The sequence below is a fragment of the Trichoderma breve genome (genome assembly GCF_028502605.1).
Source record: "Trichoderma breve strain T069 chromosome 7 map unlocalized scaffold00007, whole genome shotgun sequence".
Taxonomy (NCBI): domain Eukaryota; kingdom Fungi; phylum Ascomycota; class Sordariomycetes; order Hypocreales; family Hypocreaceae; genus Trichoderma; species Trichoderma breve.
This window is the reverse complement of record NW_026611593.1, coordinates 2,137,292-2,165,075: the sequence shown is the minus strand read 5'-3', so window position 1 is coordinate 2,165,075 and position 27,784 is coordinate 2,137,292. Positions and strand designations below refer to the sequence as shown.

At 50.3% G+C, this 27,784-nt stretch overlaps 7 protein-coding genes across 7 annotated transcripts; 2 read left to right on the top strand and 5 right to left on the bottom strand.

Moving 5' to 3' along the window:
* Window positions 1-1,611: 1,611 nt before the first annotated feature.
* On the bottom strand, window positions 1,612-4,461 carry T069G_10867 (uncharacterized protein; the record flags this gene model as incomplete). The annotated part of the gene is made up of 5 exons (XM_056178077.1): window positions 1,612-1,863; window positions 2,020-2,101; window positions 2,199-3,441; window positions 3,492-3,988; window positions 4,052-4,461. The coding sequence occupies 5 exons, from the start codon at window positions 4,459-4,461 to the stop codon at window positions 1,612-1,614; spliced, it is 2,484 nt and encodes an 827-aa protein (XP_056024367.1).
* A 402-nt stretch (window positions 4,462-4,863) lies between these two features.
* Window positions 4,864-5,603, top strand: T069G_10866 (autophagy protein 16 (ATG16) domain-containing protein; the record flags this gene model as incomplete). The annotated part of the gene is made up of 3 exons (XM_056178076.1): window positions 4,864-4,948; window positions 5,008-5,360; window positions 5,430-5,603. 3 exons carry the CDS (start codon window positions 4,864-4,866, stop codon window positions 5,601-5,603), a joined length of 612 nt encoding a protein of 203 aa, XP_056024366.1.
* A 359-nt stretch (window positions 5,604-5,962) lies between these two features.
* T069G_10865 (histone methylation protein DOT1 domain-containing protein) lies at window positions 5,963-7,612 on the bottom strand (the record flags this gene model as incomplete). Its single annotated transcript, XM_056178075.1, has 2 exons — window positions 5,963-6,890; window positions 7,014-7,612. 2 exons carry the CDS (start codon window positions 7,610-7,612, stop codon window positions 5,963-5,965), a joined length of 1,527 nt encoding a protein of 508 aa, XP_056024365.1.
* Window positions 7,613-9,004: 1,392 nt separating this feature from the next.
* On the bottom strand, window positions 9,005-15,060 carry T069G_10864 (ankyrin repeats (3 copies) domain-containing protein; the record flags this gene model as incomplete). The annotated part of the gene is made up of 8 exons (XM_056178074.1): window positions 9,005-9,081; window positions 9,159-9,365; window positions 9,558-9,578; window positions 9,675-10,310; window positions 10,410-11,260; window positions 11,314-12,139; window positions 12,197-13,229; window positions 14,086-15,060. 8 exons carry the CDS (start codon window positions 15,058-15,060, stop codon window positions 9,005-9,007), a joined length of 4,626 nt encoding a protein of 1,541 aa, XP_056024364.1.
* A 385-nt stretch (window positions 15,061-15,445) lies between these two features.
* Window positions 15,446-16,851, bottom strand: T069G_10863 (uncharacterized protein; the record flags this gene model as incomplete). Its single annotated transcript, XM_056178073.1, has 4 exons — window positions 15,446-15,961; window positions 16,022-16,469; window positions 16,521-16,642; window positions 16,705-16,851. 4 exons carry the CDS (start codon window positions 16,849-16,851, stop codon window positions 15,446-15,448), a joined length of 1,233 nt encoding a protein of 410 aa, XP_056024363.1.
* A 2,201-nt stretch (window positions 16,852-19,052) lies between these two features.
* On the bottom strand, window positions 19,053-22,298 carry T069G_10862 (elongation factor tu GTP binding domain-containing protein; the record flags this gene model as incomplete). The annotated part of the gene is made up of 2 exons (XM_056178072.1): window positions 19,053-22,178; window positions 22,236-22,298. The coding sequence occupies 2 exons, from the start codon at window positions 22,296-22,298 to the stop codon at window positions 19,053-19,055; spliced, it is 3,189 nt and encodes a 1,062-aa protein (XP_056024362.1).
* Window positions 22,299-23,110: 812 nt separating this feature from the next.
* Window positions 23,111-24,696, top strand: T069G_10861 (RNA polymerase i-associated factor PAF67 domain-containing protein; the record flags this gene model as incomplete). The annotated part of the gene is made up of 3 exons (XM_056178071.1): window positions 23,111-23,419; window positions 23,514-24,551; window positions 24,613-24,696. The coding sequence occupies 3 exons, from the start codon at window positions 23,111-23,113 to the stop codon at window positions 24,694-24,696; spliced, it is 1,431 nt and encodes a 476-aa protein (XP_056024361.1).
* Window positions 24,697-27,784: the final 3,088 nt, after the last annotated feature.

Below are 27,784 nucleotides of genomic sequence, written 5' to 3'. Positions count from 1 at the left end.
AGGTCAACGTCGCAGCGCCAGCAGGAAAACAGCAAATTGAAGTAAGCAGCAAGCAACCGTAGCAGTGCCAATGCATAAGGCTTCCGTAAGCAGCCAGGCCTCATCCTCACCGTTCCCCCAACCCTCGCACGGAGGAATATCCGTAGCGTAGTGTGCTCGGCGCATCTCACTCTTTGTCCCGAGGCTACAGACTTCGCCAATCTCTCCATCTCGCCCGACGTGCCTAAATCGAGTAGATGGAGCTGCTCCATCTGAGGAGGTGGTACTGCTAAGGTGATATATCCCGGTACGTGTATGTATGCGTGTACAACCTGGAAGTTAGGTACTTGGTTGAGTTGAGACGTAGGTCCTTGACCGAGTACGTTTCATTGAATCCTCTTCATCCTTTGTCCTCATCAATTATCCGTTTCCAAATTTCCCAGAGCTTTGACCTTCATATCCCCTAGAAGGATTGACTGCTAATTTTACAAACACTCCGCAGGATTCCGTAGGATTTCCTCCCGTCTTCAGTTTTTCTCCCAACCCAAGTGATCATACTGAGGTTCTCAATACCTTACCTGAAACAAGAGACTTGCCATCCTTAATTTTCTGTGCACCGTACTTCTCAAAGTGGATGGCCTGGATAGTAATGAAGCCGCTGGTACCCTCAAGAGAGAACTCCTTCTGTGTATCTAGGGGCCCGGATCTCCAAGTATATGTTGCCGATCTCACTGAAACGTACAAGCAGTAGACGTGACCTTTATAAGCCATGATGTTGACTTTTCAGTTTACACCTTACTAAGAGAAGATGATGGAGTTCTCTGGCGACTCGCGCTCATGTTAAAGTACATGCCTAGTCTAGGTCAGCATAAAGCTTCAAGCCGGAAGGAAACCACGTAGCACACACCGTTGTACAAGCGTCTTCGTGACGATTGTGACGTGTTGGTGCAACCACAGGTGGCGCCGACTCGCAACTCGAGGGCGTCCTCATTTGGCTACCAACTTCTAGCTTAGTTTCCCGCTCAAAACGAATGACGAAACTGGCGTATACGTAAGCCTCAACACGTTATTCAGATTGTTCTTCAAGGTTAGAACCAAGACATACTAACAGTGCGGATCCTCAAGTCCTCAACTAACAAGCAGTAAATAGGGTGATGTAAAGGGTCTTTGTATACTATCTTACCACCGCGGAACCTCAGGAAAGAATATCTTGTTCAGTAATGGAGCTCAGAAGCTCGGCACAGTCCCTATCAATACGAGTGAGCAATTTCTTAGTAATCAGTGTTACTTCAACACAAGCTCTTTCTCTGATAACCCTTCTAGTAAGTCTTTTATACTCGCCTCGCCTCATGAGCTCACGGGAGAAAAGACACTTGTAGATACATCCAGAGACACACTCACCAAGGAATGAATCGTCACCAGAAACCGCCATAGCACGCACCATAAGCTAGGAAGAGACATACCATCTGCGTTGAGAAGCTAGCAGTTGGTCTAATTAGCCACAAAGGCCCGTCCATCACGAAGAAAACAAGTGAAATATATATCTTCATTACTCCAAGTCATAATAATCCTCTAACCCCCAAAAGAACAATCCCATCAAGTCTAAACACGCCATCTACCCACAACCCATCATTACTTCTTAAACACCGCGCTACCAATCCTCTCAATCTCCTTCCCCTCAGTCGTATCTCTCCCCGCCGCCTCCAACAACCTCTCATACGCCGCCGCAGCTTTCAACTTAACAGCCTCCTCCGCCGCCTTAACTCTCATCCCACACTTCTCATACATGGTAATCGTCTCCCCGGGCTCCAAACCAGTACACTTGGGTATAAACACCGCCGCCAAGCGCGGATTACCCGCCTGCAACGTAAGGTTGAAAAAAGGCTACCAAAAAAGATTTTCTCGTTAGCTGGTCCCTTTTTTTTTATATCTTATTCCCACACCATATACACCCTGGCGGCAGCAACAAAGTCTTACACTCCCGCCATGTGGTTCGGATCGGTAGGATATGACAAGTGAGAAACTCAAAAAAGCACTTACCGTCCATCCGATCGGGCTCTTCTTAGCCTTTGCGATATCCTCAATCTCACCCCATTCGCGCTTTGCAACAAGTGCCCGAAGCCTATCGGACGGGAACGGGGCAAAACGCCCGCCGCCAGTCAGCCGCCATGTCCTTTGGTGTATCACGTATAAATCAGCAACCGGATATCGCGACTTACCTAATCCACCATACAACCTTCTCTGGTACCTTGAAATCACTCTGAATTTTCTTCGCCTTTCCGTGATAGCCGAGCCGGATGAGTTTGAAGATCGTCTCGTTGACACTGAGTCCGGAGAAGGAATCCGTCAGGTCGCGGTCTAGTGCCTCTTGTGCACGAAGGAGTTGCGTTGTTTCCTTGAGCACGTAGACTTCTGCTGCGTTATCTTTTGATTCAGATAGGAGCTTGGCTGCAAGAGCTAGCTTATCAGATGCAGTACGAGCATCAGGCTGTCGAAGCGACTCGCGGATGAAAACATTGGCACCGTCGATTCGTCTATCATCCTGGTAGTACATGTCCTTGAGAAGAGTATTATCACCTTCCGCCAAGGCCGCTGACTCTACCAGTGCCGTTGCCGTTGGTCGAACATTTATCACCCGGAAGAATGACGCCAAAGGTAGCTTCTTCTTGAGCTTTGTGAGAACAAAAAGAATGAGATCAGTATCACCACTTTCGATGGCCTTGTCCAGAGCCAGTTCGTCTTCCTCCATATCCAGCAGAAGGGGCACTTGTCTTCCTCCACGTGGTTCATGATTCAACAGCTCTGTAGCCAAACGGCCTCGTCCTTCGTGATATGCAGCTCTTGCAATCTCTTCAAACGAGATCCCAGGTTTGCCAGAGAGCCTCTCTACGACCAGTCGGCAGATGGTATCGTCGTCTTGAGCACCCACGCGGACCTTTGTAGATGCCCAGCTGACATAGATGCGATCCGTCGGTAGCTTCAAGTAGCCAGCAATCTTGAGTGCCAGCAAATACTCGTGCCGTTGGATCAGTCGTTGAATAAGCCGCTCAGGAGTCAGCCTGTGATACTGCTGGAATGACAGAGGAATTCCGATCTCAAAGCTTCGTACAGCATTGAGAACCCGTAGTGTCTCACACATGTCGACAAACTCGTCGCTGTTGTAGATGTCGAGCACCGACTTGCCAAAAGACGCAGCCTTGAGCAGTCGCTTCTGCCACTGAGGGTCAAACTCTCGACCGGCGGCATTAACGCACGTATCGACAGCTTCCGTCAGATTGGGCCGAATGAGTTGGATGTAATCGTCTGCTTTGGGAGACTGCAGCTCAAGCTGTCTTACAGCATCGAGCAAAATGGATGCGGGGGATGATTCTGAGGCAGCACCAAACGCCTGAAGTGTATCATCAGGCACCCTCTCAAGAAACTCGCAAAAATCATTCGTTATTAGTCTAGCGCCATCATGTTCTACTCGTTTGTTAGCTTAGAGCATATGTCATCGAGCATTCATATCCTACCAGACATGACGTGCACTCGGGTACTGTCGTAGATGTAAGACGAAGACTCATCACCGGGTCCAATAACATGAACCTCGTCTTCCCAAGCAATAATGGCATCGCTGCCACACCACTCCACATACTTGGGAGGTGTGTTTGAATTCGAGTTGTGCTCAAACAGCCTCTCCTGGAAATCGCTCGATATGACATGCGCCTTGCCATTCTTGCCATACAAGTTGACAAAGCGACCATCCGGCGAGACACTAATGTGTGAAAACGGCCCAACATCCAGAAACCGGTCCTCGCAGTCCGTCGCATCAACCACGTAAACAGTCGGCCCAATACTAAGCAAAACTTCCACAGAGCGAGACAGCGTATGGTTCGGGGCGACGATAGCCCACGAATGAATCTCCCCCGCGGGCACAGGGGCCAGCAGCTTTGGTCGGGGCTCCGAATAAGACGAAACTGTTACCAGTGTGTTGTTCCCCAGCAGGGCCACCATGCCGTTATCGTAGAACCTAGATATCACCGTTTCAGCGCTCCCCTCGCCTCACTTGGCCTCACAAGTTGTTATCATTTACCGGCACGACTCAACTCCATAGTTATCCGCCCCGTTCCCCAGCGAGAAGTGGCTAAAGTCCCCCTGCATATCGTAGCACCTCACATTGCCATCCGCCGCCACAACCAGCAGCGACTCGTCCTCGGACCATCCCAGGCCCTTGATGGCGCCGCTGTCCCAGGATATCGTCCGCAGCTTCTTGCCCGCCAGGCTGTAGATATCAATCCCCGGCTTGGTCGTCTGTCCCAACTTGTGAGCCTGCAGCTTCGAGTCGTCCCGCCACAGCGCCAGAGCACCGGCATAAGGCGCACCCGTCACAACGAAGGCATCGAGATCCAGATCCTGGCCAAAGACGGCGGTATACTGCTCCGTCTTGCGGAACCACTTGTCGCCCACGCGCTCCCAGTCGGCTCTTGCGTGAAGCGTGTCCATGCTGGCTGCAGTTTACCTCATCTCACTCTCATGACGACTGCAGAATGACAATATTATAGTGATCTCATGTAGCGGTATGAGATGGATCAAGTTAGTGAGTGACAAGCTGTGGATGTTGAGGTTCGATGACCCGGAGCTAGCCATAGCTTCGGCCAATGGGAGGCGAGGCTATTCGTCGGCTAAACAAGGGGAGGCAGCCTGGGACTTTGCTTGCATCATCCCTCCAGCGCAAAAGTACAGCGACAGATACAAACCCCACCAGGTTCATGTCCAGTGACCGTCTCATCATCGAATAATAATCTTCTCATTCAATATAGAGTTTGCGTGAAATCTCTCATAGACGCCGCTTTCGAATATACAGTTTCTTTTACAGCCCTTCTTCACAACTTCTTTTCTCACAAAATGCCAAACTGGAGAGACGAATATCTCTCTTCCCTGAGGGAATCAGAGCTCAACAGCCCCGTCAATATGGAGCTCGTCCAAGCCTGTTCGCCCACCTTACTCACTCACCTTGTCAAAAGGACACACAACTAACCATCCCCTCAGGCTCACAAATGGCAGATCGCATCTCATCCCTAGAAGCTGAGAAACTCGCCTTGGAAGCTCACATCGCCGGTCTGGGGAACAACCGTTCAAAGTCACCATCCCTCCAACCAAGCGAGGCAGCAGCCAACGACCCCGGCGTAGCTCAGCTTCGCCTTGACTTGGCCGAGGCTTTGCGTTCCAGAGGCGTAGCAGAGACGCGACTACGCACCGCGGAAGAGGAACTAGAAAAGCTGCGCTCAAAAACAAAACAGGATTCAAAAGCCATCAGAGATCTCACTGGAGAGCGGACAACCCTTGCCACCAAGGTAAACGATCGGGAATACGAGCTCAGAGAAAAACGGAAGCTAGTCGAGGTATTTCATCTACTATTTATACAACAACCCCCGCCTTTTTAAGTAAGTAGTCACTAATACGGCGAACAGAATGTCCAAGACGAGATGATTGCACTGAACCTACAACTCTCCATGGCGGAAAAGGAGAGGGACCGGCTCAAGAAGGAAAACAGCGAGCTCATCGACAGGTGGATGAAGAGAATGGGTCAAGAGGCCGACGCCATGAATCTGGCAAACGAGCCCACGCTGGGAAAGGGGCGGTAGAGAGGAAATGCACCGTTTCCTCCTCCTCATGGCAGTAGAGAGGAAATGCACCGCGTCTCCTCCTCCATGGCGGTAAGGATGGCCTATTTCATTCATATTCATTGTTTGTACTGTTAAAGTATGTTTTTTTCATCCCATCATCTACCAACGCGTTTGTCTCGCTGTCGATGGCTACAATTCGTTGAAACAAAAAGATTATCCTCCAAAAGCCGTTAACCCAAACGCTCTCAATCCAGAGAAGAAGAGAGAGAGAAAACAAAAAAATACCCATATACCCGATTTGTACTCGATGGTTTATATTCTACAATACTCAACATAACATCTTATCTTTATGCAGTGCTGATGAAGCTCTAATTAGTCTATTTCCGCGTGGAGATATAGTACTGCCCGCCGGCGTTGGTCCAGCTGACGTAGCCTTCGGGATACGTGCACTCCTCGACTTCAAGGATGGTGCTTCCCACGTCGTTGATGTTGTGGCTGCTCTTGGAGTCGGCCACAAAGGATTTCAGCGAGATGATTTTGCATCCCGACTTGAGGTCGAGGAACATGCGGATCAAGTCCTCGTTGAGCTGCGAAGTGAACGCCTTGTTGTTGACGAGCACGACATCGGCCCGCTTCAGTGCATCATGGATCGAGGCGTTCTTACGGAAGTCACCCCGTTCGATGTGCACCTCGCCCGTCTTCAAGCCCCAAAGCTGGCATCGCGCATGAAACTCTTTCTCTTGAGCCTCTGCGAGGTTGCTCGCATTCTCCATCATCTCACAGCCCCAGCTCTCACATCCGACTTCGAGCGCTGCTTGTAAAACGACGTTGCCCACGCCCGAGCCCAAGTCGACAAAGACCTGATCGGATGTCATCTTGCACTGCTCAACGAGGAGCTTGGTGATGAAGGGGTGGAGAAGTTCGCCATAGACAAAATCTGTTCCATTCTCGTACTTGGAAAGAAGTTCCACCTTGGGAGCCACTGTACGGTCATAGATTTGGTCAAGGATAAAGGCTGCGAGGTGCGGAGGCAGTTCGTGCAGGTTTTCGAGATTCTTGGCAACGACGCCATCCTCAACCAAGGCGAGGAGCGTCTCGTTGTACTCGCGTAAGGCGGCCTTGAAGCCCGCCAGGTCCTGGATATTGCGATTCGAGGCTTTTTCAAGTCGTCGAATGAATCCGTTGGTCTGGTTGGTAAAGGGCTCGGCTTCGACGTCGGTGAGATAGGTTTCGGCAACCAGGCGTACTATGCGTATACTCGCTTCCACGGCATCGATCTTGTCCTTGCCCCAAACGAGCTCAAACCTGTTTTTTCTTGTTAGAAAATATAACCTGACGATTAATCTGAAAGACGAGGCGTTCGGGAGAGGTGGGGCGAGGGGCCGCGCGGAATCAACCGAAGGGGAGATGTGATGCAAATTGACTGACTTTTCTCGGCGCTGCAGAGTGGGATACTGAAGCTCAATGGCCACATCCTCTTTAGACGCTCCCATGATGGGAACGCACTTGTGCTCGAGCGAGGCAACGTCGACGGCATGGATGAACTGCAGCCTTTCATCCTTCCGCTCAAACGCCCTGGCGTTCTTCAGCTTGCGATTCGAATCGACCGACTTGCTCTCGCTGGTGGCCTTGCGCTGGCGTTTGTGCGAATCCAAGTCCATCCACCCATCGTCCTCGGCGTCGCTGTCCTTGTCGAACTCGATGCGGTCGCTAGCAGGTGAACGGCGTTGTGACGCGCTGACAGCCTTGCGCTTGCGCTGCAGGTCGAGGCGCCTCTCGTCGGCCGAAGAGGGGTACGGCGAGCTGCTCTTTGCTCTTGACGACGCTGACGACGCCGCAGAGGCCGAGGGAGCCTTGGGCGAGAGCCTGGGGACGGGCGATGATCGCGCAGACGACGAGAGCGCGGGTCGGGATGCGGGCTTGGGCTTGGGCTTCGGAGGCGCGGGACGCTCTATGGTGACCTTTTCGATGCGGATCTTGGGCGGGTCGACCTTGAACTTGTTGCCCTTTCCACTGAGGAGAGGCATGATGGCGGCATCAAACAGGCGGGAAGTCGAAGATCTCGAGTTTGCGCAAAAAGCAGAAAGACGGCGAAATCCGGGTTTGGTGGAGAGATCAGATCAGGCGGTGCTCGGCTCAGGGGTGTTTTGCGCTTTTTCAGCCGAGGGGTCCCTCTCTTCTGCCTAGCCGGTTGTCGTGGGAAAGGACTGCCTTGGGGGGGAGGCCGATGGCGGGCACGCGACGATGCTGAGAGAGTGACAGCCAAAGAAAGACACCGGACTTAAAATAACGGGACAGGGTCGCGACAGGGCGATGACGGCAGCGGGTGGCGGGGGAGGCGAAAAAGAGCCGTTTTGAATGAGGTTTCCAAATAGAACAAAAGGAGTGGCGGTGCTTCGTTGAGAAGGCTGGAAAAGATGAACGGAGTAGACTCTGGTTTGGAACAAATAGAGAAATAAAAGTTGGATTACAAGAAAATGAAGTGAGAAAATAATGTGACAATGTCGAGAGAGAGGGTAAAAAAGAAATACAAGATTAGTAAGAATGAGAAACTAATGCTGCTTCGCCAGAAGTTTTGTTCTACCCAGAGAGAAGATGATGGGAGATCGAAAGAGGGAAAAAAAATCCGTCGCGTCCAGCCACGAACAATTGAGAGAAGCCAGGCGGCAAGCGGGATTGCAAGACAACCAAGCCAAGCCCAAGGTGGAAAAAGAAGGAAGCTGCCAGCTTATGTCAACCTTGTTTCTGGCATTTTACCAGTACGAGTACATCCAGGTTCCAGGCCAGCCATTGATCTTACTGGCTGCTGCTTGTCGTTGGTGCTTTAGCGGGCGATTTTAGCGGGTGGACACGCTGCAGCCTGGGGGAGGAATCAGGCAAGTTTCCAGGCATCTGGGTGGCCAGAATCAGTCCATTGAATGCCTGTCCTGTACTGTAGTGTAGAGTCTAGCAAGTTCTAGGTACAGTAGCAGGTTTTTTGGCATCTCTCATAGCGCCCCACAAATGCCTTTTGTTGGCGACTGCTCCGATTCGCGGACTGGGCACGTGCCACTTGTGGGGGCCAGGGTCCGGGCCTTTTTGATGTCATCGTTGAACCTCAGAGGATTGATTGATTGGTTGGTTACCCTAGAAGGAAGTGCGATTTTCAACGGTATGTCATTGAAAGAGACGTCATAAACAAGACAATAGGATCTCGATAAATTCAATATAAATGTTATATCTTTGTATATTTTAAAGTATACCTATATAAGATGTGTAGAAAGGGATGGTTATTCGTCGAAGAGCATTAGCGAACACCAACCAAGGCATTCATGTAAGTTGAATTGTAGGAAGACTGCTCAACAAACCGGTGTACGGACAATAGTTTAATAAAGAGAATAAGTAAAGTATATAGGCATGTTCTACTCCACCTCGTCATTTCACCGCTTTGGCTCAGATTCAACAATTGCTGATAGCCTTGTCATGACACCCTTATCCGCCAAGTCGACCTTGGCAGCTGGTCGGATAGCAGAACAACAACTTCTTCATGCCCTCGCCTTTGTGCCGTCGATAGCGGTGTTGAGCCATACTTACCCCTAAGATTCGGATCTGCACCAGCTGCGAATAATAGTCCCACAACCTCTTTATACCCATTGTATGCGGCTATAGATAGTGGTGTTGTGCCGTATTTATCCCTGAGATCTGGGTTCACTCCAGTTGTGAGTAAGAGTTCCATAACCTCGCCAAGCTCTTTGCGTGCGGCTATATGTAGCGGTGTTTGACCACGCTTATCCCTGGCATCTGGGCGTGCACCAGCTTTGAGCAATAATTCCACAACCGCCTTATGCTCTTTCATTGTAGCATGCAAGAGTGGCGTTTCAGCCTGTTTATTTTCCACTTGGGGGTTTGCTCCAGCCGCGAGTAGATGCTTAACAGTAGTCTCATGCCCTCTAGATGCTGCGATATGTAACAATGTTTCGCCGTCTTTATTGCCGAGATCTGGGTCCGCTCCAGCTGCGAGCAATAGTTTCGCAACCACCTCATGTTCTCTCTCTACGGCATGCCATAGTGGTGTTTGGCCAGTATTATCCCTGGTATCTAGGTCTGCACCAGCTGCGAGCAATAATTCCACAACCGCCTCATGCCCCTCAATTGCTGCTGAACGCAGTGCTGACCTCGTAAATGCATCATCAGGGTTAGGATTCGGGTTTGCTCCAGCGGCGAGCAGTAGCTTTACAACAGCGTCATGCCCTCGATCTGCCGCACTCAATAGCGGCGTTACGCCAGGTTGACCCCGGTTGAGATTCGGGTCTGCTCCAGCTGCAAGCAGCATTTCGGTGATAGATACATCCCCGTTCTTTGCTGCACACCTCAGTGGTGTCGTGTACTGTGTCTTCCCGAGATCTGGATTTGCTCCGGCTGCGAGCAATAGCTTAACAACAGCGGCATGTCCTCCATCTACTGCTCCGTATAAGACTTTGCTCGAGTTAATGTCAATGTTAGGCATTGCAAGCAGTAGCTTAACAACGGCTTCGTGCCCCCCTTCCGCCGCCTTAGACAGCGGCGTCTGGTTCCCATTGCGGAGATTTGGATCCACCCCGGCAGAGAGTAATAATTCAACCACAGCGTCATGCCCGTTAGATGCTGCCCTGAGTAATGGTGTATCATCCAGGTCATCCCTCGAGTCAATGTCAATGCTAGGCATTACAAGCAATAGCCTGACGACGGCTTCGTGCCCATTTCGTGCTGCCAATGATAGCGGCGTATCTCCATTCTCAGTTCTAGAGTTAACTTCGATACCAGGTATCGCTAGGAGTAACCTGACAACATTTTCATGCCCGTTACCTGCTGACCATGATAGTGGCGTTGATCCGTCTTCGTCTTCCTTATTGACGTCAATTGGTTTCTTAAGAAGGGTTTTAACTGTTTCCTCAATACCAAAGTAGGCGCCCAAGTGAAGGCTTGTCATTCCAAATGCAGGATTTGGTTTCCCTGAATACCAATTTTCTAAGCGGGAAGCATTAGCCTGGAGCGCCTGGATTGAAGCATTCATTTTCGTCTCGCATTCTAAAAACTCCATGACCCTGTGACTTGGCTTGGAGGCCTTCCGCGCATGGTGCCCCCAATTTTCAGCGGCATATCTGTAAAGCGGATATAGTTTTAACCGCTCCCAAAAGGGTTTTGGTAGGCAAACCCCGTTTTCGAAAGCTTTAAATAGGAGGTACGAGGCACAGATATCTGTCATAATCATATCTGAATCAGGAAACCAGCGTTTGCGTGTTTGGCTAAAGTATTCCTGTGTTGTGTAATGAACCAATCTGATGATGCTGCTTTCATGGTCAACAGTGACTAACCCAGCGCACACAGAGACCATGTCCTGAATCGATGGGATATTCTCCTTGTCAATCTCTAACTCATCGATTTCAACAGCAAGCGCATGCTGAAGCTCGGTTGTTTTGAGTTGCCGTTCTGCACAAACAATCCATAACAGAACTTTATGAGCAAGTTCTTTGAACCCTGACTGTTGCCCGTTAATTCGCAACATCGCTTGCTCGTATGCATGGGCTAGGACACTGGTCTTTTCAGCTTCGTCCAATCCTGAAATTGGCTTGTGGAAGCTGCTTAATGCATTCTTCATAGCTTTTGGTGTCATCTTGTCGTTGAGTGAGTTCAAATAGATTTGCGCTAAGAGAAACCTATAATAACCCGTCAGTACACAAATTAGTCGTTGCATTGGTAAGAAACATACATTCCATCAACGGCTTTCGAAATCTCCGCTGCAATAATCTGCTGTAGCCCTTGACTCTGTTGCACAAATGCTGGTAGTTGGCCAGTATTGCCTTTCAAGTATCTCTCTATATCTTCGGTGCTTGCACGAATCTCTAGCGATATGCTGGTTTTATTAAAACGGTCGACGATCTCTGGAATGACCCTCGACGTCATAAAGAGATTGCATCCAGACTTCTCCTGGAGGCTAAAGAGCTCTGTTAAAAACTTTTGCCGACTGCCATCCGAATTCTGGCATTCGTCAAGTGCGTCAATCACGATGAAGACAGTCGAATAATTTTCCGCCGCTGACTGAAGAGCCGTCTGAATCTCAAGAAGCGATAATTGCGTCCGCTTCTCTATATGATGTTTATAAAAGTCCCTTAGGCAGTTTGAGATACAATTCTCTCCTTGACTCAATTGTTTCAGTAGGCTTCCGAGTAATTTCTCGATACTTTGTTCTTCTTGGCGCCGGTAGTTGCAGTAAATGTAGGCAATACGAATTGTTGGATCGGCTCCATATGTCCTTTCAAGATGGTCGACCACGATTGAAGTGAGAATAGTCTTTCCAGCTCCTGGAATTCCAGGGCAGAAAAGTGTCTGCTTCCTAGCCCCTAGCCAAGCTTGATACTCTCTTGAGTCTATGAGCCATTGACCAGTTCCTGGTTCCCGCCTCCTGAGGAAATCGCTCTGTTGAGGGCCATAATCAATTGGAGTGACCCATTCCAAGATTCGAAGGTCTATGTCATTATCCAAGTTGGACTTGAGGTTTGAAACAATCACTTTTGTCGAGGATACTTCAGCAAGAACTGTTTTCCCCATTAGTAACGAATTTGATAAATTACAGGCAACACATGTTAACTAACCATCACTCAGCATGTCTTTTACAGTGCGCTCTCCATCAACGTCGCTGGGGCTCACGTAGGCTAGAAGCTCTTTTGCAAATGCCGCCGCTACAGCTGCAGCGTATTCCTGCCAATCCTTATTCTTATGCGAATCTGCATAGTCACAGATTCCACGGACAACAATACAAGGGAAGTTGTTCATTAGCCCTGCTGCCTCCATTTCCACACAGAGAAGATTTCCACCAAGGTCTTTGTTGAGCTGATCTCTGCAGGTGGCGCTCTTGATGACTTGGTTACCTGAGGCGATTAGGCCATAATGGACACGCATATCTCGAGGCTTCCTCTTTATAATCTTGGTCTTATCGCAGTGCTGACAGCTCTCTTCTTCTTCGCTTTCATAACTACTGCCAGAAGAGACTTGATCCTCTGTGGCGCTCTGACAAACATGGCTGTAGTCTGCCTTGAATAAAATATCCTCCAACGAGTCGGATCTGAGATATTTTGCTGCCAATCTCGGCCACTTCTGTCTCATCTGATCCAGATATTCTGGGATCTGAGATCCAACCAATTCATGCTCTGTTTCCAATTTCGCCAGGGCAGTGAGAAGGGAGACCGGAGGATTGTTCAGCGATCCCGTCCGTTCAAAGCCACCATCCTTTGCCTTGCCAAGATCCCACTGAACCACTCCGGGAAAGCTTCCGACTGGAGTGCTGACGACAACATCGCCAAGTCTGACCTTGGGCGGGATACCGCCGCCGATGCCAACCATCAAACCAAGCCGGACAGACGGAAACGTGGAGACCATTTGAGCGGCGACTGTTGCCGCCGGATTATTGCCAATATGGCCCTTTGGGAGACACGCAATAACAACATTATGCTTGCCTATTGACCCAAGAGTATACGTATTGCTATCATTTGCTGGTTTCGGTAGGTCGCCATGTCGCTGATCCAGCATGGCCGTCGCAGCGGTTTGTTCCTTTGGCAGGGCACAAACCCAGCCTACCGTGTATTCATTGTGAGTTTTGGTCTCGGTAGCTGTCATCCTAGTAGCCGTCTATGTGTAGTTGTTAGGAATGATCAAACCAGGCCACGAAGAGGGGTAACTGCGGTTTATTATTGCTATTGAAGCTGCCTAAATACTTCCTTTTAATTCGCTACAACCTCCTGTGGATTCAACCAATGACTACCATTATTGCCCGACAGGGTACCCAGATTCGGCCTTTCGGGTTTTGCGTCGACCACCCGGTACCAGGCATCGCCTAGAAGTCGTATCAATGGCTAAACTGGATGTTAGTGAACTCTATAGTGATAAATTCGATCAGCCTCATAAATGCTGTAGGAGGAATAAAGGGGGCGGGCATATTTTATGCGAGGATATACTTTGTGCATAGTTTAGTTTATAGATGCGAGCTTTCATGAGGACCTCCATCATATTCAGTATGTTGTAGATCTGAGGCAAGAGAGATAGCCACACTATCTAGATGCTAAATAGTTAATTGAGGATCAAGATATTCTATAATAAAGACCACTAGTTATGTATTTTGTACACTACATCAATCACCCTTACATGAATCATACCTCTTAACAACACCCATCCACATCACCCCCCGATATTCGTACACGCACAATTCTCTTTACCCAAACTACATCCATCCAACTCAAATATCCCAGCCCGATCATAGAAATACTTATCAGTTATCCCATTCTCCCAATTCTGCCGCCCCTCGACAAATGCAGCTCGCGTGCTCCTACATCAACAAACAAAACACCAAGCGGTCAGCTCAACAACATCTTCAAAACCTCAATTCTCCGCCAAAACAAGTAAAACTAACGCCAAATACTCACTGGAATCGGATCATCGTCTCCCCATTACACACATCCACAATGAAATGTAACTCTCCCACACTCACATACTCAGGCTGTACATCAGCCCTCTCACCCTCCTCTTCCAACCCCTTCCTCCTATGCTCCTCAAACGCAGCGAGATCTTCTTCCCACCACTCCCCATGAGGCTCTTTTACTCTCGCTTCTCTCACCAACTCATACAAATCACCCCCTCGATTCTTCCTTGCAAGACAGTACCCACAACTCAACTTGCCGCAACTCTCCAAACTACATCTCGGACGCTTCCCCGTCCCAACAATAGCCTTGCGACGCTCCCGAGCTTGTTCAATTTCAGCATAACGCAACCCAAGCCTCAAAGTCTCCATGAATTCCTTAGGTGGCGTCTGTCGCCATTTCTCATTCCATATGACCTGCTTCAAAATATCTCGATCACGCATATAATCGAAGAACTTCTCCACTCCACCATACGGAAATTTCTGCTTGATGTTATGAAACGTCTGCTCTGTTTGTCCCTGCCGACGCTGAAACCACCGTTCGGCAAGCTGCAAGAAATGCTTCTTGCAAAGCGTAGCCGCGGGATCGTGAGGGAACGTCTGATAGAACTCGAGTTGTAAAAGTTCCCTGTAGGAAGGCGGTACAAACTCATGCTGTTGTTCAAAGAAGGTTGGCTGGTTAGGCGGCCGGTATCGCCGTGTGATGACTCCGTGAATTGCTGTTGTATGGGCGTCGTCCGGTTGCTCGACTGATTGGTCCGAAAAAGAAGAAGGGGTAGAAAGAGAGGGAGAAGGAGAAGAAGAGGAAGAAAGAAAATGGCGAGTGTCAACTGATAACCATGGACTTGGTAATGTAGCATTCTGGTCAGAGACTTCTGCCGAGTCTGGCATTTGGACAAGCATCATCTCATCTTCATCAGCATCGTCGCCATCTTCTTCCTCCGACTCGAAACCAGCGTCATCATCACTCTCATAATACCTGGGCCGTGAATCTGTGTTCTCGCCATTTGCACTTTCAGCCTTGGCCTGAGCACGAGTCGTGACCATGACGGATAATGTGATAATCGCAAACACCGAGGAAAAGAACATGACAGAAAATCGATGGCATCACTAGAGAGAAGAGGAGCTGCTGGGGATTTGCAAAATAAAAAGATATCTGAACAAAGGAGACAATATCCCATGCAATTCGTTTGCATTTGCATTTGACTAACAATACAAAGTGTCACAAAAGGCTATCATGACGACGAGCCTTTGTCTTCATTCAACATAAACCTGATTGATACAGAACAATGTTACATCTCTTTGACACCCATTAATACCAATGCCATAAATAGTGATCCAATCCCAATACCCATCCATACCAAACCAACCGATGACAAAACTCCGATGCAACGCTAAAAGCATCTTAAAATAGCCAAGCTAAAACGCCGATTCATGAAACTTCCTGTGATTTAACACCGTACTTTGGAACATGAAAATGGATGTTGCTTCCGAAATAGGAGCTCCTCTGCTCGGGCTTGTTTGCATCCTCGTCATTTGCCCAGCTTCTTGTGTAATTTCCACAGATATCGCACGGTCCCTCTGGAGCTATTATGAAGCTCTCTTGAAACACTGATACTTCGACTTTGCGTTCAATACCCGAGTTTCGACGCCCTTGTACCTCAATTTCCCGGATTGATGGCTCGGCGAATTTCTCGTACAAATTTGTCACCTCGGGTGTGACAACAATAGTTGCGTCCGACTCGGCCAGACTGTGTTGTCTCGTAGAAAACCGTTCCGAGTAAATAAAATTGTTGAAAGCGGCATCATCAAAATCTTTCTCAGGTGGATAAGAGGAAGATGTTGCTGGCTGATAAAAGAGCCCTGTTAGATCAACTGCAGCAACAAAGATAAAGATCTGCCAGATCGCCCATGACTCTGCAATCTGCTCTGCATTTGCATGTTGACCCTAGAAATCGATATTAGTTTGGGATGGCCATCATATTGGAATAACCAGAAGCCAACTCACCGACACCAGAATGATAGCTCGCGCAGCTGCGGCCGCCGTGGCAAGAAGCCCGCAAACAAGCGTTGCGACCCACTGAAGCTTTTCCCATGTGGGTTTGTCTTTTCTAGTAGCGACAGGAGTAGCTGCAGACGCTAGATAGAGGTTCGTAACGATGTCGAAGCTGAAGTATACCCACACCAACACCGGCGAAGTAGCAGGCTGGCAGTACAGTCCTGGGCTGGGATATACCTGCCACATGTGAGGCAACGGTCGACAGCTTTGGAAGAGAGCCATCGTCGTTGCTACCCATGTTACAGCCAGGAAGCCAAAGCCGAGATACTGGTGAGTTTGTCGTCTACCGGATTCGGGAATTCGACGGAGGACATTTGCGAGAAAGGCTGCCTTGAACGTCCATAACGCAGCGGAATAGGATAACCAGCTGTATAGATATAGTTTCGATCCCAATTCCCTGAAACAAGTTAGATGATAGCTGCGTTAATGAGACGGCAGAAAGCATTACCTCATCTGATCTTCGTCATGACTCGGCTGTGTTGCAGTATTGCTGCTGACAGAGTGATTGCCCATCCAATGGGTCCGCGTGTTCATCATGTACGCCAAGACCACGTTGGGCACAAAGAGAATCTGGAGCCAGTGTAAGAACAGATGCAGATAATGAATGTAAAATGCATCACAGAAATACTTACCATTCCCGCAATTGCAAGGCCATCATCGAGACCAAGGTTCTTCATTCCGGCCTGCCGCCATCGGGTGTATAATCGCCCGCCTATGGAAACCAGGGCAGCGCCAAGGAGAAGAAAGATTTGTATTGTTAGGGCTTCCGCTTTTTCCATGTTGTCTCGGTTCATTGGTATCGTCTCAATGTCCCTGGAAGAGATTTGGCCTTTGACTATTATCATCACGGTGAAATGTTGAGGGACAAAAGACAAAGAGGGAGACTGGGACGCGGCATGAAAGTAATATATATAATTTGCCACCGCACGAGGTACAAGGAGGGGCCCTCAGCTGTTGTGATGTCCGGGATCAAACCATCCAAATACAAAAGATAAACTGCCCACCTCTCCCCAGCTTTATCCAGCTTGTCTCGACCCACCCAAAGGGGAGAGCAACGGCTCTTTGACCCCAGACCCCAGCTCGAAATGTCTCTCATCTGCATTCCCGGCAAACGAACGAGCACGTTGGCATCAGCAAAGCTGGCAACCTTCCCAAAGCGCTGGGCCCGGCACCTTGACGCCCCCGCGCCAACGGACCGAAAGTCGAGACGCAGCAGATCGCATGACTCGTCCACTTGCTTTGGGCCACGACGCCCTCCGTATCATAGCTCTTCCAAGCTCCTGTCACAGCACAGCATGACGGATTGAGTTGAGCTGTGCACTGAGCTGAGGTGGCGCGCGAGAGGGGCGAAAGCAAGGAGCTGTCAGTGCACAGCAGCTAGTAGTTTGTCTCACGCCACTAAAGCGCCCAAGCAAAGCGGTTGGTCCAGGCTTGGTCTTGTCCAGGGCTGAAGAGTGGGTAGAGGCTAGCAGCGCTCCGTTTTCCGTTGCTGTCGCTCCATTCGGAAGACTTGCTGAGGCCCTGCTCGGACCCAGCTTTGAGGCCCAGCCTTGGCCCTGCTCTCTTGTGTGATATGCGGGGAAATTTCGCTGCCACTCACCATGATAGCGCTGTGTCTACTCCGTAGCGCTGAGTCTGACGGCCAGGATGAGACCGATTTCGCCTGAGATCGATGTCCCAACAGACGATGCCATAATTGGTCCGCGATATGCGACCGTTGACTCGCGCATCTTGTCATTTACGAGTAACTCGTATCAACCAACCGCCGATGCATGTGATGAAACGAAACGCAAGGGACAAGAGAGAGAGAGTTGTAAAAAAAGAAAAGAGAGTCAAAAGGAAATTGGCGATTGATAAGAGTGGCTGGACTAGGACCACGGGCCGCTCTTGCCGCAGTTGACTGTCGGGGGCGGTTGCCTGTTATGTCTCACTGTAATTCTGTTTCCGCAGGCAAGAGCAGAGACAGATTTGCGCTTTCCTTTCCAGTCACTTCAATCACTTTGGGATCATTCAATTATTCACATGCAACCCTCTCTTAGGTACTGTAATCGTAGGTGCCTATCATCGGTAGGGTTTAGTCTCACCACATGCACATGCACGCCCATCATCCGATCAATCAACCGCCCTCCACATGCATTTCGACTATCTATTTCTGGGACATGCATGAGAAATGTCAGGCCCCAACTCGGGCCCTGATTCAGACCATGCCGTCGTCAAAGACCTGATTCGAGGCTCCAACCAACGCCCAAATTGGGCGGAGACGCTACAACCCGCCTGCCTCGGCGAATTACCTCCTCGACCCCAGAGCGATACGATGCAAATGCGAGCAGAAAATACGGCGTACGGGACTTGGCAATCGAAATAGCACACAGGCATTGGTCCAGAACTCGCACCAGGATCAGGTTTTGAGAGGCAAAACCCACCGCGGTCAAGGACCCCCCGGTTCTCTCAACGATAGCCGGCACCGAGACCTACGAACATCTTTCCCGTTCACCGAGCCACAAACTCCTCCTCACGATGGTCAAAACCTCGTGTGATCAGACCTAAAGCGTGGCAAACTATTTACTGCGAGCAAAAAGGACTGCTCTAGACCCGGAGCGAACTGGTTGGTGTTCGCAGATCCGCCGCGACACTCTGGCGAGATCCGCTGGCTGGTGGAGTCGGCTACCAAGGCTTGGGATGCTAGATCGCCTTGTGCATCCAATGACTTTTGCTCCGACACAGGCTCTCGGCACTCGTCCTGCCTCCCCGTTTTAGCGGCGGTGGAGCTTTAGAGTAGTGCTAGAACTAACCCCAGGATGAGGAGAGGGCTAGATCTCCAAGGCCAATGCAAGGCAAACTTGAGGGGAGCAAGAGGGGGATGGGGAAAGCCATGTCCATGTTTGTTTTTACGCTTGTTGACCGCTGACTCTATCAGGTGCTATCCTATCTGTCTGTCTGTTTGTCTGTTCTATCCACTGGCCTATCCACTCTGACTCCTCTACCTCTTGAGAGTCTTTTGCTTCTCCGCATCTCGGGCGACAGTCCTACCCTCCACCAACAGGCCCTTCTTTCTTCGCACGCCATCCATGTACCTCTTCGCTACATTTTCCTTATCGGCCAATTCTCCGAGGTCCTCCAAGTCGTCCTCGGTAAACGGCACCCAGAACGGATCTTCATCCAGGATCTCAAATCCGGCAAAAATCAGCTGTGGCTGCGCCGCCCCGCTAGTCCTCTTGCGCATCTCGTCTGCGAACCCAAAGCTCTCAGCTACCGGTAGCATAGCTTGAATGGTGAAGAAAGGCGTGCCCTCTTTCATTTCTTCGGCCACCACGCGGCCCCTGCGACGGGTAAGTACATCGTATACTCGGCCTAGTACTTCGGTAGAGGTCTGGATTTCGAGCGTGTACATGGCGAGCATGAGTCTAGGGGACCAGTCGAGGAAGCCTGCGCGCAGTGATGATTGGAATGCCTTGATCACTTCTCCTGTAAGTCTGCTCAGCTTATCGCGAGCGGATGTGTCATCCTCTGAGAGGTTGAGAGACACGTCCTCCACGAAGACGGCAACTCCCTGCATGGGTTCATTGCACAATGGTCCCTGTGCCGTTGCCAGTTGGAAAGCATATGTGATTTTATCGGAGAGATGGCTAGGGTGAAGTTTTTCAAGAGACTCAGATGCCGCATCAGATGCCTTGGCTGAGGCAAAGATTTTGGGAAGAATGCCATCCTTGGTGGCATCGATGAGGAGATTGGGACCCGTTCGTCTAGGCCCAAATCCTGCGATTCGATCGATCAATCCCTTCCATCCTTCGCGACCTTTTCCGGTTTCCAACTCTTTCTGCAACTGCGCTTTGAGCTCTTCCGCAGAGATGGCTGCACCAGCAGTAAGCTCTGTATCAACCTCGATGGCTTCCTCGCTATCTTCTCCGCTTTCTTCCTCTGCCGACTTGCGGACATTGTGCAATCGCTTGATGGCATCGCCATTTTTAAGCAAAAATTCGGTAACATTTGTAGGCAAAGGCTGTACACGAATGGTCAGATTGACCTGCTTCGAGCTCGTAGAAGAAACAACAGTTCCACGACCCAGATCCTTGTTCACGGGAGGGCGCATTTCCTCTGCCTTGACAATCGTCTCTCTGTATGGTACGATGGGTGCACCGGCTTGGATGTCACATCGCGCAAATCTTTCCTTCAAGTCTAGTAGACATCTCTCAAGATGAAGTTCACCAGCTGTCAGTAGGACGTGCTCTCCGCTTGCAAACTGCTCGTACTCTGCACACGGGTCACTCTGAACAAGCAGATGCAGGCCCTGAATCATCTTGTCCAAATCTGCAGGGTTTACTGGCTCAAGTGCAACGCGGACGATGGGCTTTCCGGCCAAGCTGATACCAGCCAGGTTCACGGCGCCTTCAAGCTTGCTGCAGAGAGTTCCCGATTTGAGGATTTTGCCATCTAAGCCTCCGATGCCAAAGACAACGCCAGCTGGTACAGTATCTAGCGCCTCCAGACTCCTTCCCATGAACATGTATAGTGATTTGACGGTAATTTGTTGAGGATCGGCTGCCTGAGGATTGGCTGGTGTCCACTTAGGCGGAATGACGTATAATGTGTCTCCCACGGAGAGAGTTCCTGAGAAGATTCTCGCAAAGCCAATCAAATGCTCAGGATCAACCTTTTCCTCTTCGGCGGCTGGTGTCACATCATCAATATTGACAGACCCCAGTGCGTCGGTCAAACCAGCCACATCATCTTGGCTGTTGGCAGCAGCCAAGGCGGCGGCGGCAGCTCGCTTCTGTCGAGCCAATTCTCTCGCTTCTTCTCCAGTCATTTGACCAGTTCGGCGCTTGTTTTCGGGAAGCTCGCTTTCAGGGACGGACACCATCTTGCTGACGTATGCGACAACAGGGTCTGACTTGTCCGTCTTAAATGAGACCATGGCCTCTCTGACTGACTTGTCTACGAATTCTGAGTCTGGAGAGTCGTCGATGACGCTAGGGATTCGCTCAGCTTGTGCCACGGGGGGTGAAGGGAGCGATTCGATAACAGAGACCAGCAAAGCAGTTGAAAGCGGTAGCCAAGAAGCGAATACTGTGGTTAAGAGCAGTCGGGGATCTCTTGCTCGGAGAATGTGAGGAGCAATGCTGATGTTGAGTGACTTTGTAACTTTCTCAAGGAGTGCTGGATCTCCCTTGCCTCCATCGACGCCCATAGTAGCCTGATAGACGGTCCAGACGGGCTCGAGAACCAACTGGACAAACATGGGTTTGAGATTGCGACCTTTGAGATGTTTCTGTCCCAGGACTTTTTTGGTCTTGGGGTCCAGATAGAAATTGCCCCAAAGGCATCTCTCCATGATGCCTCGCTTGATTCCGAGCTTCTTTTCGTAAATGCTGGCGAATTGCCTGCAGGTAAAAGCCCAGCCGTCAATGGCACTGCTGAAAATGACATTGTTCTTCTCGGGTGCAAAATATAAATCCTCATCATCCAGTTCTTCGAACTGAAGGTCTCCTACTTCTGAGGCAGTGTCGCTTGCGGATGCCTTCGTTGCGGCTGCGGCACTGACACGCTCCTCCATCTTCTCTCGCCAGTTGAGATCCTCCTCCATTCGCTCGCCCTGGAAGAAACTTCCCAGGACCGCATTAACCTGTTCTAGAAGTTTGCTGAGGTGGACGTACGCCTCTTGGGGCGTCATCTTGAGCTCGGTAATAAGTCTGTCGATTTTGTTGATGACCAGGAGGGGCTTGAGTTTTTCGATCCAGCTCTGTCGGAGGACGGTCACTGTCTGACTGCAAACTCCTTCAACTGCGTCTACTAGGACGACAGCGCCGTCACATAGTCGAGAAGCGGTGGATACCTCGCTGCTAAAGTCAATGTGTCCTGGAGAATCGATCAAGTTGATCAAATACTCCTTCGGCTCAGGGGTGGCCTCTGGAGCTGATCGTCTCAACATGGAAAAGTAGAGTGAGATGGCGGAAGATTCCATGGTGATTCCTCGAGTCTGCTCATCCGGTCTAGAGTCCAGATACCGAATCTTTCCAGCCAACTTGGGCGAGATGATACCATTAGTGGCCAGCAAGGCATCTGTTAATGAGGTTTTGCCATGGTCGACGTGGGCGAGAATGCAGATCTATTTGTCATCAGTAAGAGTTTATATCTGAATTCACACACTTTAGGCATTCCGTACATTTCGGACATCTTGCGATTGCTTTTGCAAGCTGGCCAGCTTTTCTGGTGTCACAACCGGCATGCTGGGCAAGTAGTGATGTGGGATGGATGGGAGAAAGGAGAGGTGATATGAAAAGACTGTCGGTTGGTTGGTGATGCTCCGCCGCTGCCTGTCGCTTTATACGATAAAACAAGCTAAATTCCAGACAAAAACGCCTCTTTAGACACCCCTGGTTCGAAAGAAATAAAGTATGACACAGAAGATATCAGGGGCGATATTTAGCAAGGATTGCTCATCACCTATGACTCTTCTCGGGCTGACAGGAATAGGCAAATTTGGTGGTCGAGCCTCTCAGTCGCAAACTTCTGCAGTTGCTTATTAATGCGGTAGCTACAGAATGCGACGAATCAGGTACTGAGGCACAAGCTCGAATCCGATTTCAACTTTGTCGATGTGGACGAAAGAGAGTTTGTGAGTATTGCAAGTAATGAATATAGTCTCCAAAACTTGGCAGTGAATCTTTTCTTGTATTGATCAAGTTTCCCATACAACAGTTTCCCATGTAAATTCCTGCTGCCCCTCGTCTTTTCGACCCCTCCGTGTCATCGTCTCTGCCAGGGTACTCTGTACTCGGTACCTCGCCTGTGCCCCGCCTCGAAATTTCTTACGCTTCCATCAGAGCATCGCTCGGTTAGCTGCATAGCCCATGCAACAAAGCGTCCCCGCAACATCGCTTAAGCCCCCCATGCACGTAGCGATGCACCAAGCCCTAACAAGTCACGAAGGGGAAAATTCGTGAGAGCGTCAAGCCCCTCCCGCGCAAGGCGTAGAAAAATTTCGCTGCCCCTCTCCCCCAGCCTCGACAAGATCACGACGGGCGGTCAGACACAACCATGGCGACGTACACGAACGGAGGGGCTCCGGCCCGCGCGATTGCTGACGACAGCGATGTTGAGGAGGAAGCCTTGGTGGCCGAGTACAAGGAGCATGTGCAATACGAAGATGGCGACGAGCTCAGCCAGACGACGTCGCTCAACATGGCCCAGTCGACCGACGACATCCAGTCCCGCCTCCTGTCCGCTGCCCAGCCGTTGGACTTTTCCGCGCCTCTCGAAGTCAAGTTCCAGAGCTACGACTCTTACTGCAGCTTGTTCCACTACATTTTGAACTCGGACGGCCCCGTCGACCTCGAGCCCCCTTCTGTGCGTGTGACTTTTTGGGGAGCCCTGCTTGAGCTGCTCGCTTGCTCAATTGTCAATTGTGCCATGGCTAATTTTTTTCTTTTAAATGAAACAGTACTACTGGGCTTGGGACGTCATCGATGAGTTCATCTACCAGTTCAACTCATTTAGCTCATACCGAAGCCGAATCGCGAGACAGGCCAACAATGAGGAGGAGATCCAGATCCTCCGCGAGAACCCCAACACGTGGGGCTGCTACAGCGTCCTCAACGTGCTCTACTCGCTGATCCAGCGATCCCAGATCACCGAGCAGCTGGGCGCTATGAAGCGTAACGAGGACCCCATGGCCGTTGCCGGCGAGTACGGCTCTAAGAACCTGTACCGCATGCTGGGATACTTCTCCATCATCGGTCTCCTGCGAGTGCACTGCTTGCTGGGTGACTTTGGCCTGGCGCTCAAGACTCTGGATGACATTGAGCTCAACAAGAAGGCCATGTTTGCCCGCGTTATGGCGGCTCACTTTACGACATACTACTATGTCGGCTTCTCCTACATGATGATGCACCGATATGCCGATGCCATCCGCATGTTCAGCCACATCTTGATCTACGTTTCGCGGACCAAGAACTTCCAGAAGAACGCCCAGTTCGACTCCATCACCAAGAAGAACGAGCAGATGTATGCTCTGATTGCCATCTGCGTGGCCTTCCACCCCACCAGACTGGACGACACCATCCACAGCGCCCTGCGGGAGAAGTACGGCGACCAGCTGCTCAAGATGCAGCGCGGCGGCCCCGAGTCGCTGCCCATCTTCGAGGAGCTGTTCCGCAGCGCATGCCCCAAGTTCATCTCCCCCATTCCTCCGGACTTTGACAACCCCGAGTCCAACATTGACCCCGTGGAGCACCACCTGTCCATCTTCATGGACGAGGTCAAGACCAACATGTACAGCCCCACCATCAAGTCCTACCTCCGCCTCTACACCACCATGGACCTCACCAAGCTGGCTGGCTTCCTCGAGGTGAAGCCTGATGAGCTGCGATCTTGGCTCCTGGTGACCAAGCAGCGCACCAAGCAGCTGCGATGGCAGGACCAAGGTCTCCTGGACGGCGAGCTGGTCAACGTCAGCGACCTTGACTATGCTCTGCAAGGAGTACGTTTCTCTCTTCTTTCCCCCTCTGCAACCTTTATGCTAACATGTATCTCTTTTACAGGACCTGATTCACATCTCAGAGGCCAAGGTCGGCCGAAAGCTCGTAGACTGGTATCTCCGCAACCTGTCTCGCACCTACAACTAGGAGTAGAAGTAGACGGACAAAAACTATCCAGGTATAGGCGCTGGCACAAAAATTTCGAGGGCCATTGCGCGGCAAACGGGAATAGTCGGAGGAAAGCTGGGGCGGGTATACTGGATCAACTGGCCGGTTGCATGGCTATGGCGTCACGGAGTTGGTTGGCACTCGTATGAGGGCACGAGGATTGCTCGAAAGTGGCCCTGGGGGGAAACACAAACCTTGAGGAAGTGGATCTTTGTAGAGTGTTCATAATGTTGATGTGAAATTACGATCTGAATAAAAAAGAAAGGGATTTGTTCAAATTTTGGATTTAGAAATGAAACGTGCTTTTAGGAGACATCTGATCAACAAGTGAGAGAGCAAGACAATTCAAGGAGGGGAAAATGCCATGGCCGAGGCACGAATGCCGATTCACGCCCGAGATGAAGAGAGAAAAAAAACCAAGGCCGCGGAAAAGATACCCATCATGACTGCGACTTTGTGAATGGACGATCGCCTCCATCACATCAGCACAGCCTGCAGGCTATGCCAGGGTACATACATATCCTGAGAACCGACTACTGGAACACGAGCGGAATCCCGACAAAAGCATCAAACAAGGTAGCACAAAAAAACAGAGAAGCACTAGTGCCCACACACCACAGCCTGGAAGGATGTTGGGTATTATTTCGGCTCTAGCTGGGGGGTTTTGTTTTTGAGCTAGGGTACATACATGCTTAATCAAGTTGGTGGCGAAGAGCACTTGGGAGCTTAGGGATAGCTTTTTGTCCATGCGGATCGGGAAGAATGAGGGGGGAGTGAGTGATGGTCGTAGCACGATTAGGCACCAAAAGCGGCGATAGTAGTAATCAATAGTAATAGCTCTTGGTAGCAGCAGAACTAACATCTATAGCTTGGAGCTGGAATTTATTTTATGTGTATTAAGTCGATGGGGGATACAAATATTAAGGTTTTAGCTAGCCAGGGCTGAAATGTGATCAAAAAAACAACGTCAAAAAAGCGTGGCAACAAGAAAACTTGCGAAAAAGGAGACTGGGGTCAGGTGAGCAACTTGCGGCAAGGGGGTAAACGAAATGTCCTGCCTGTAGTAGCCCATTGGGAGAGCGAGAGCCCCTGGTTGACTTGTCGAATGACACGACATGCTGACTTGCTGCGTGTCTCGGGCTGCCTCTTCATTGTCTGTAGTACGTAAAAGGAATAGAAATGGGCAAATGAGGATATACGAGTACTAGCAGAAAGATCGCTGTTCCGGAGGTGCGGTTAGGATCCGAGGAGCATGTGATGGGGTTTTCTGTGTGTTGTCGGTTCGGAGCCGGAAGACTAAGACACGGGAAGAGATTGAGAGAAGAGCGAGAGAGATGAGCAGCCGCTTTTCTTGGCGGGCGGATTTTCTCTTTCGAGTTTGGGAGATTTTTTTTTTTCCTTTTTTTTCTTTTGTTGATGATGATAGTGGGTTTTCAGGAGGGGCAATGTGTGACGCTGCAACGCACAGCCTCTCGATTTTTTCATGCGAAGATGCGTCATACAGAGAGTCCGGAGAGGAGAGGTACCAACGCCAACAAGAAGCTGAAGGTTACTAGGATGAATGAGAGCCAGCTTCATTCTTCATTTCTCTCTTATGCTGTCTTTGGAATCTTCCGATACAACTCTGCTATCAGCTTGTCTATCATTATTACAGACTCACCTTGCCAATGAAGAGCTTGTCCTATGATACCATGCACCAAGTACATTGTCTCTCCCGTGCCGTGCGATATCATATAGAGCATGCATAGAGGTTTAGCTGCTCTTTTCGACACCACCCCTTGGTAGTGTGGTTACGGTTACGCCACGCAGCCAACCTTGTTGTTATACTGTGGCTTTTTAGCTCTCGGCCAGACGTGATGCCAAGACTGCAAAAAGACAGGGATCCGACCTTGTCTGTATCAATCCTCGTACGTAGTTTATTCGCACGAAGTGTGGTTGCAGTGGTGACCTTAGCAAGCGCTTGGAGCCGTGCAAATATGCGGCCAGATTGCCATTGTACACACACTTCCCTCTCGAATATCTGTAATACATCGTCTTGTCGAGATAGTAGGGGTCCCCTAGCTTCGCCATGGGGCTCTTTTCCCTTTCTCTCTTCATTGACGCCATGAGGAGCGCCAGCCAAGCCTCTTGGCAGAGGAATGCGCTGGCCCTTGATTCGCGCGGAGTAATTTCAGTCAGGAGGCGCTTTCCGCTGTGTCTGTATGGCTGCTCTTGGATGGCTGGTGCCGGCGCGATTGGCTGGCGGCGTGCAGAGCTGAGGATATCTTACATGGCCACGATGCTGCATATCTTCATGGTACTAAGCAAGTAAGCACGTTACGAGTAGTAGCAGGTAAGCAAGCTCTGCCGGCAGATGGCCCTATCGAACGCAGCATCTGACCGTCCTCGTCAGTCGGGCGGTTGACCGAGTTGTTGATTTTTGTTACCTGTTATAAAACTCCAAACTCCGCAGACGGTGCTGCAGCTGTATGTGTTATCGACAAGACCGGGGCTCCGCTCATCAAATCCCATCCCAACAACGGCTGTATTTCTCATCAGCCACCATTAACCAGTTTCCTGCTTTTCTTCTCCTCTGATTTGTCATTTTGTTTCATTTTCTCTCATATTTTACTACAATCCAGCTCTTTTCTTCCCGTGATTGGTGCTGTTGTTGAATCAGCGACATCGCATCGTGAGCACTGCAGGCGGCCATAGCGGTGACACCACCAACCAAACTGCTGCCTGCACGCATCGATCTCATCTCAGAGACATTCCGCAGTAAGACGGCAGTCAAGTCGTAGCAGCATTGCCAGATTCACATCGGCCACATCTCCTTCTGCTTCGATCCGACGCTTCTTACACACCGCCATTGCACTGCCTTGATCCATACCGGCTCCCCGGAAGCACAACCGGCGGGTGTTCGCTTTTTGCGCCTGAGTTTTGTGCCTGATCCGCCTCTAGCTCTGACTTGTCTGTGTGCCTCTCTCTGCCCATCTGCCCCCCAAGGTTCACTGCAAACAAACACTCCCATACTCTCAAGCCCACGGTGACCAAGTGCCAAGCCAGTCGAGGTTCAAGCATCTCCAAA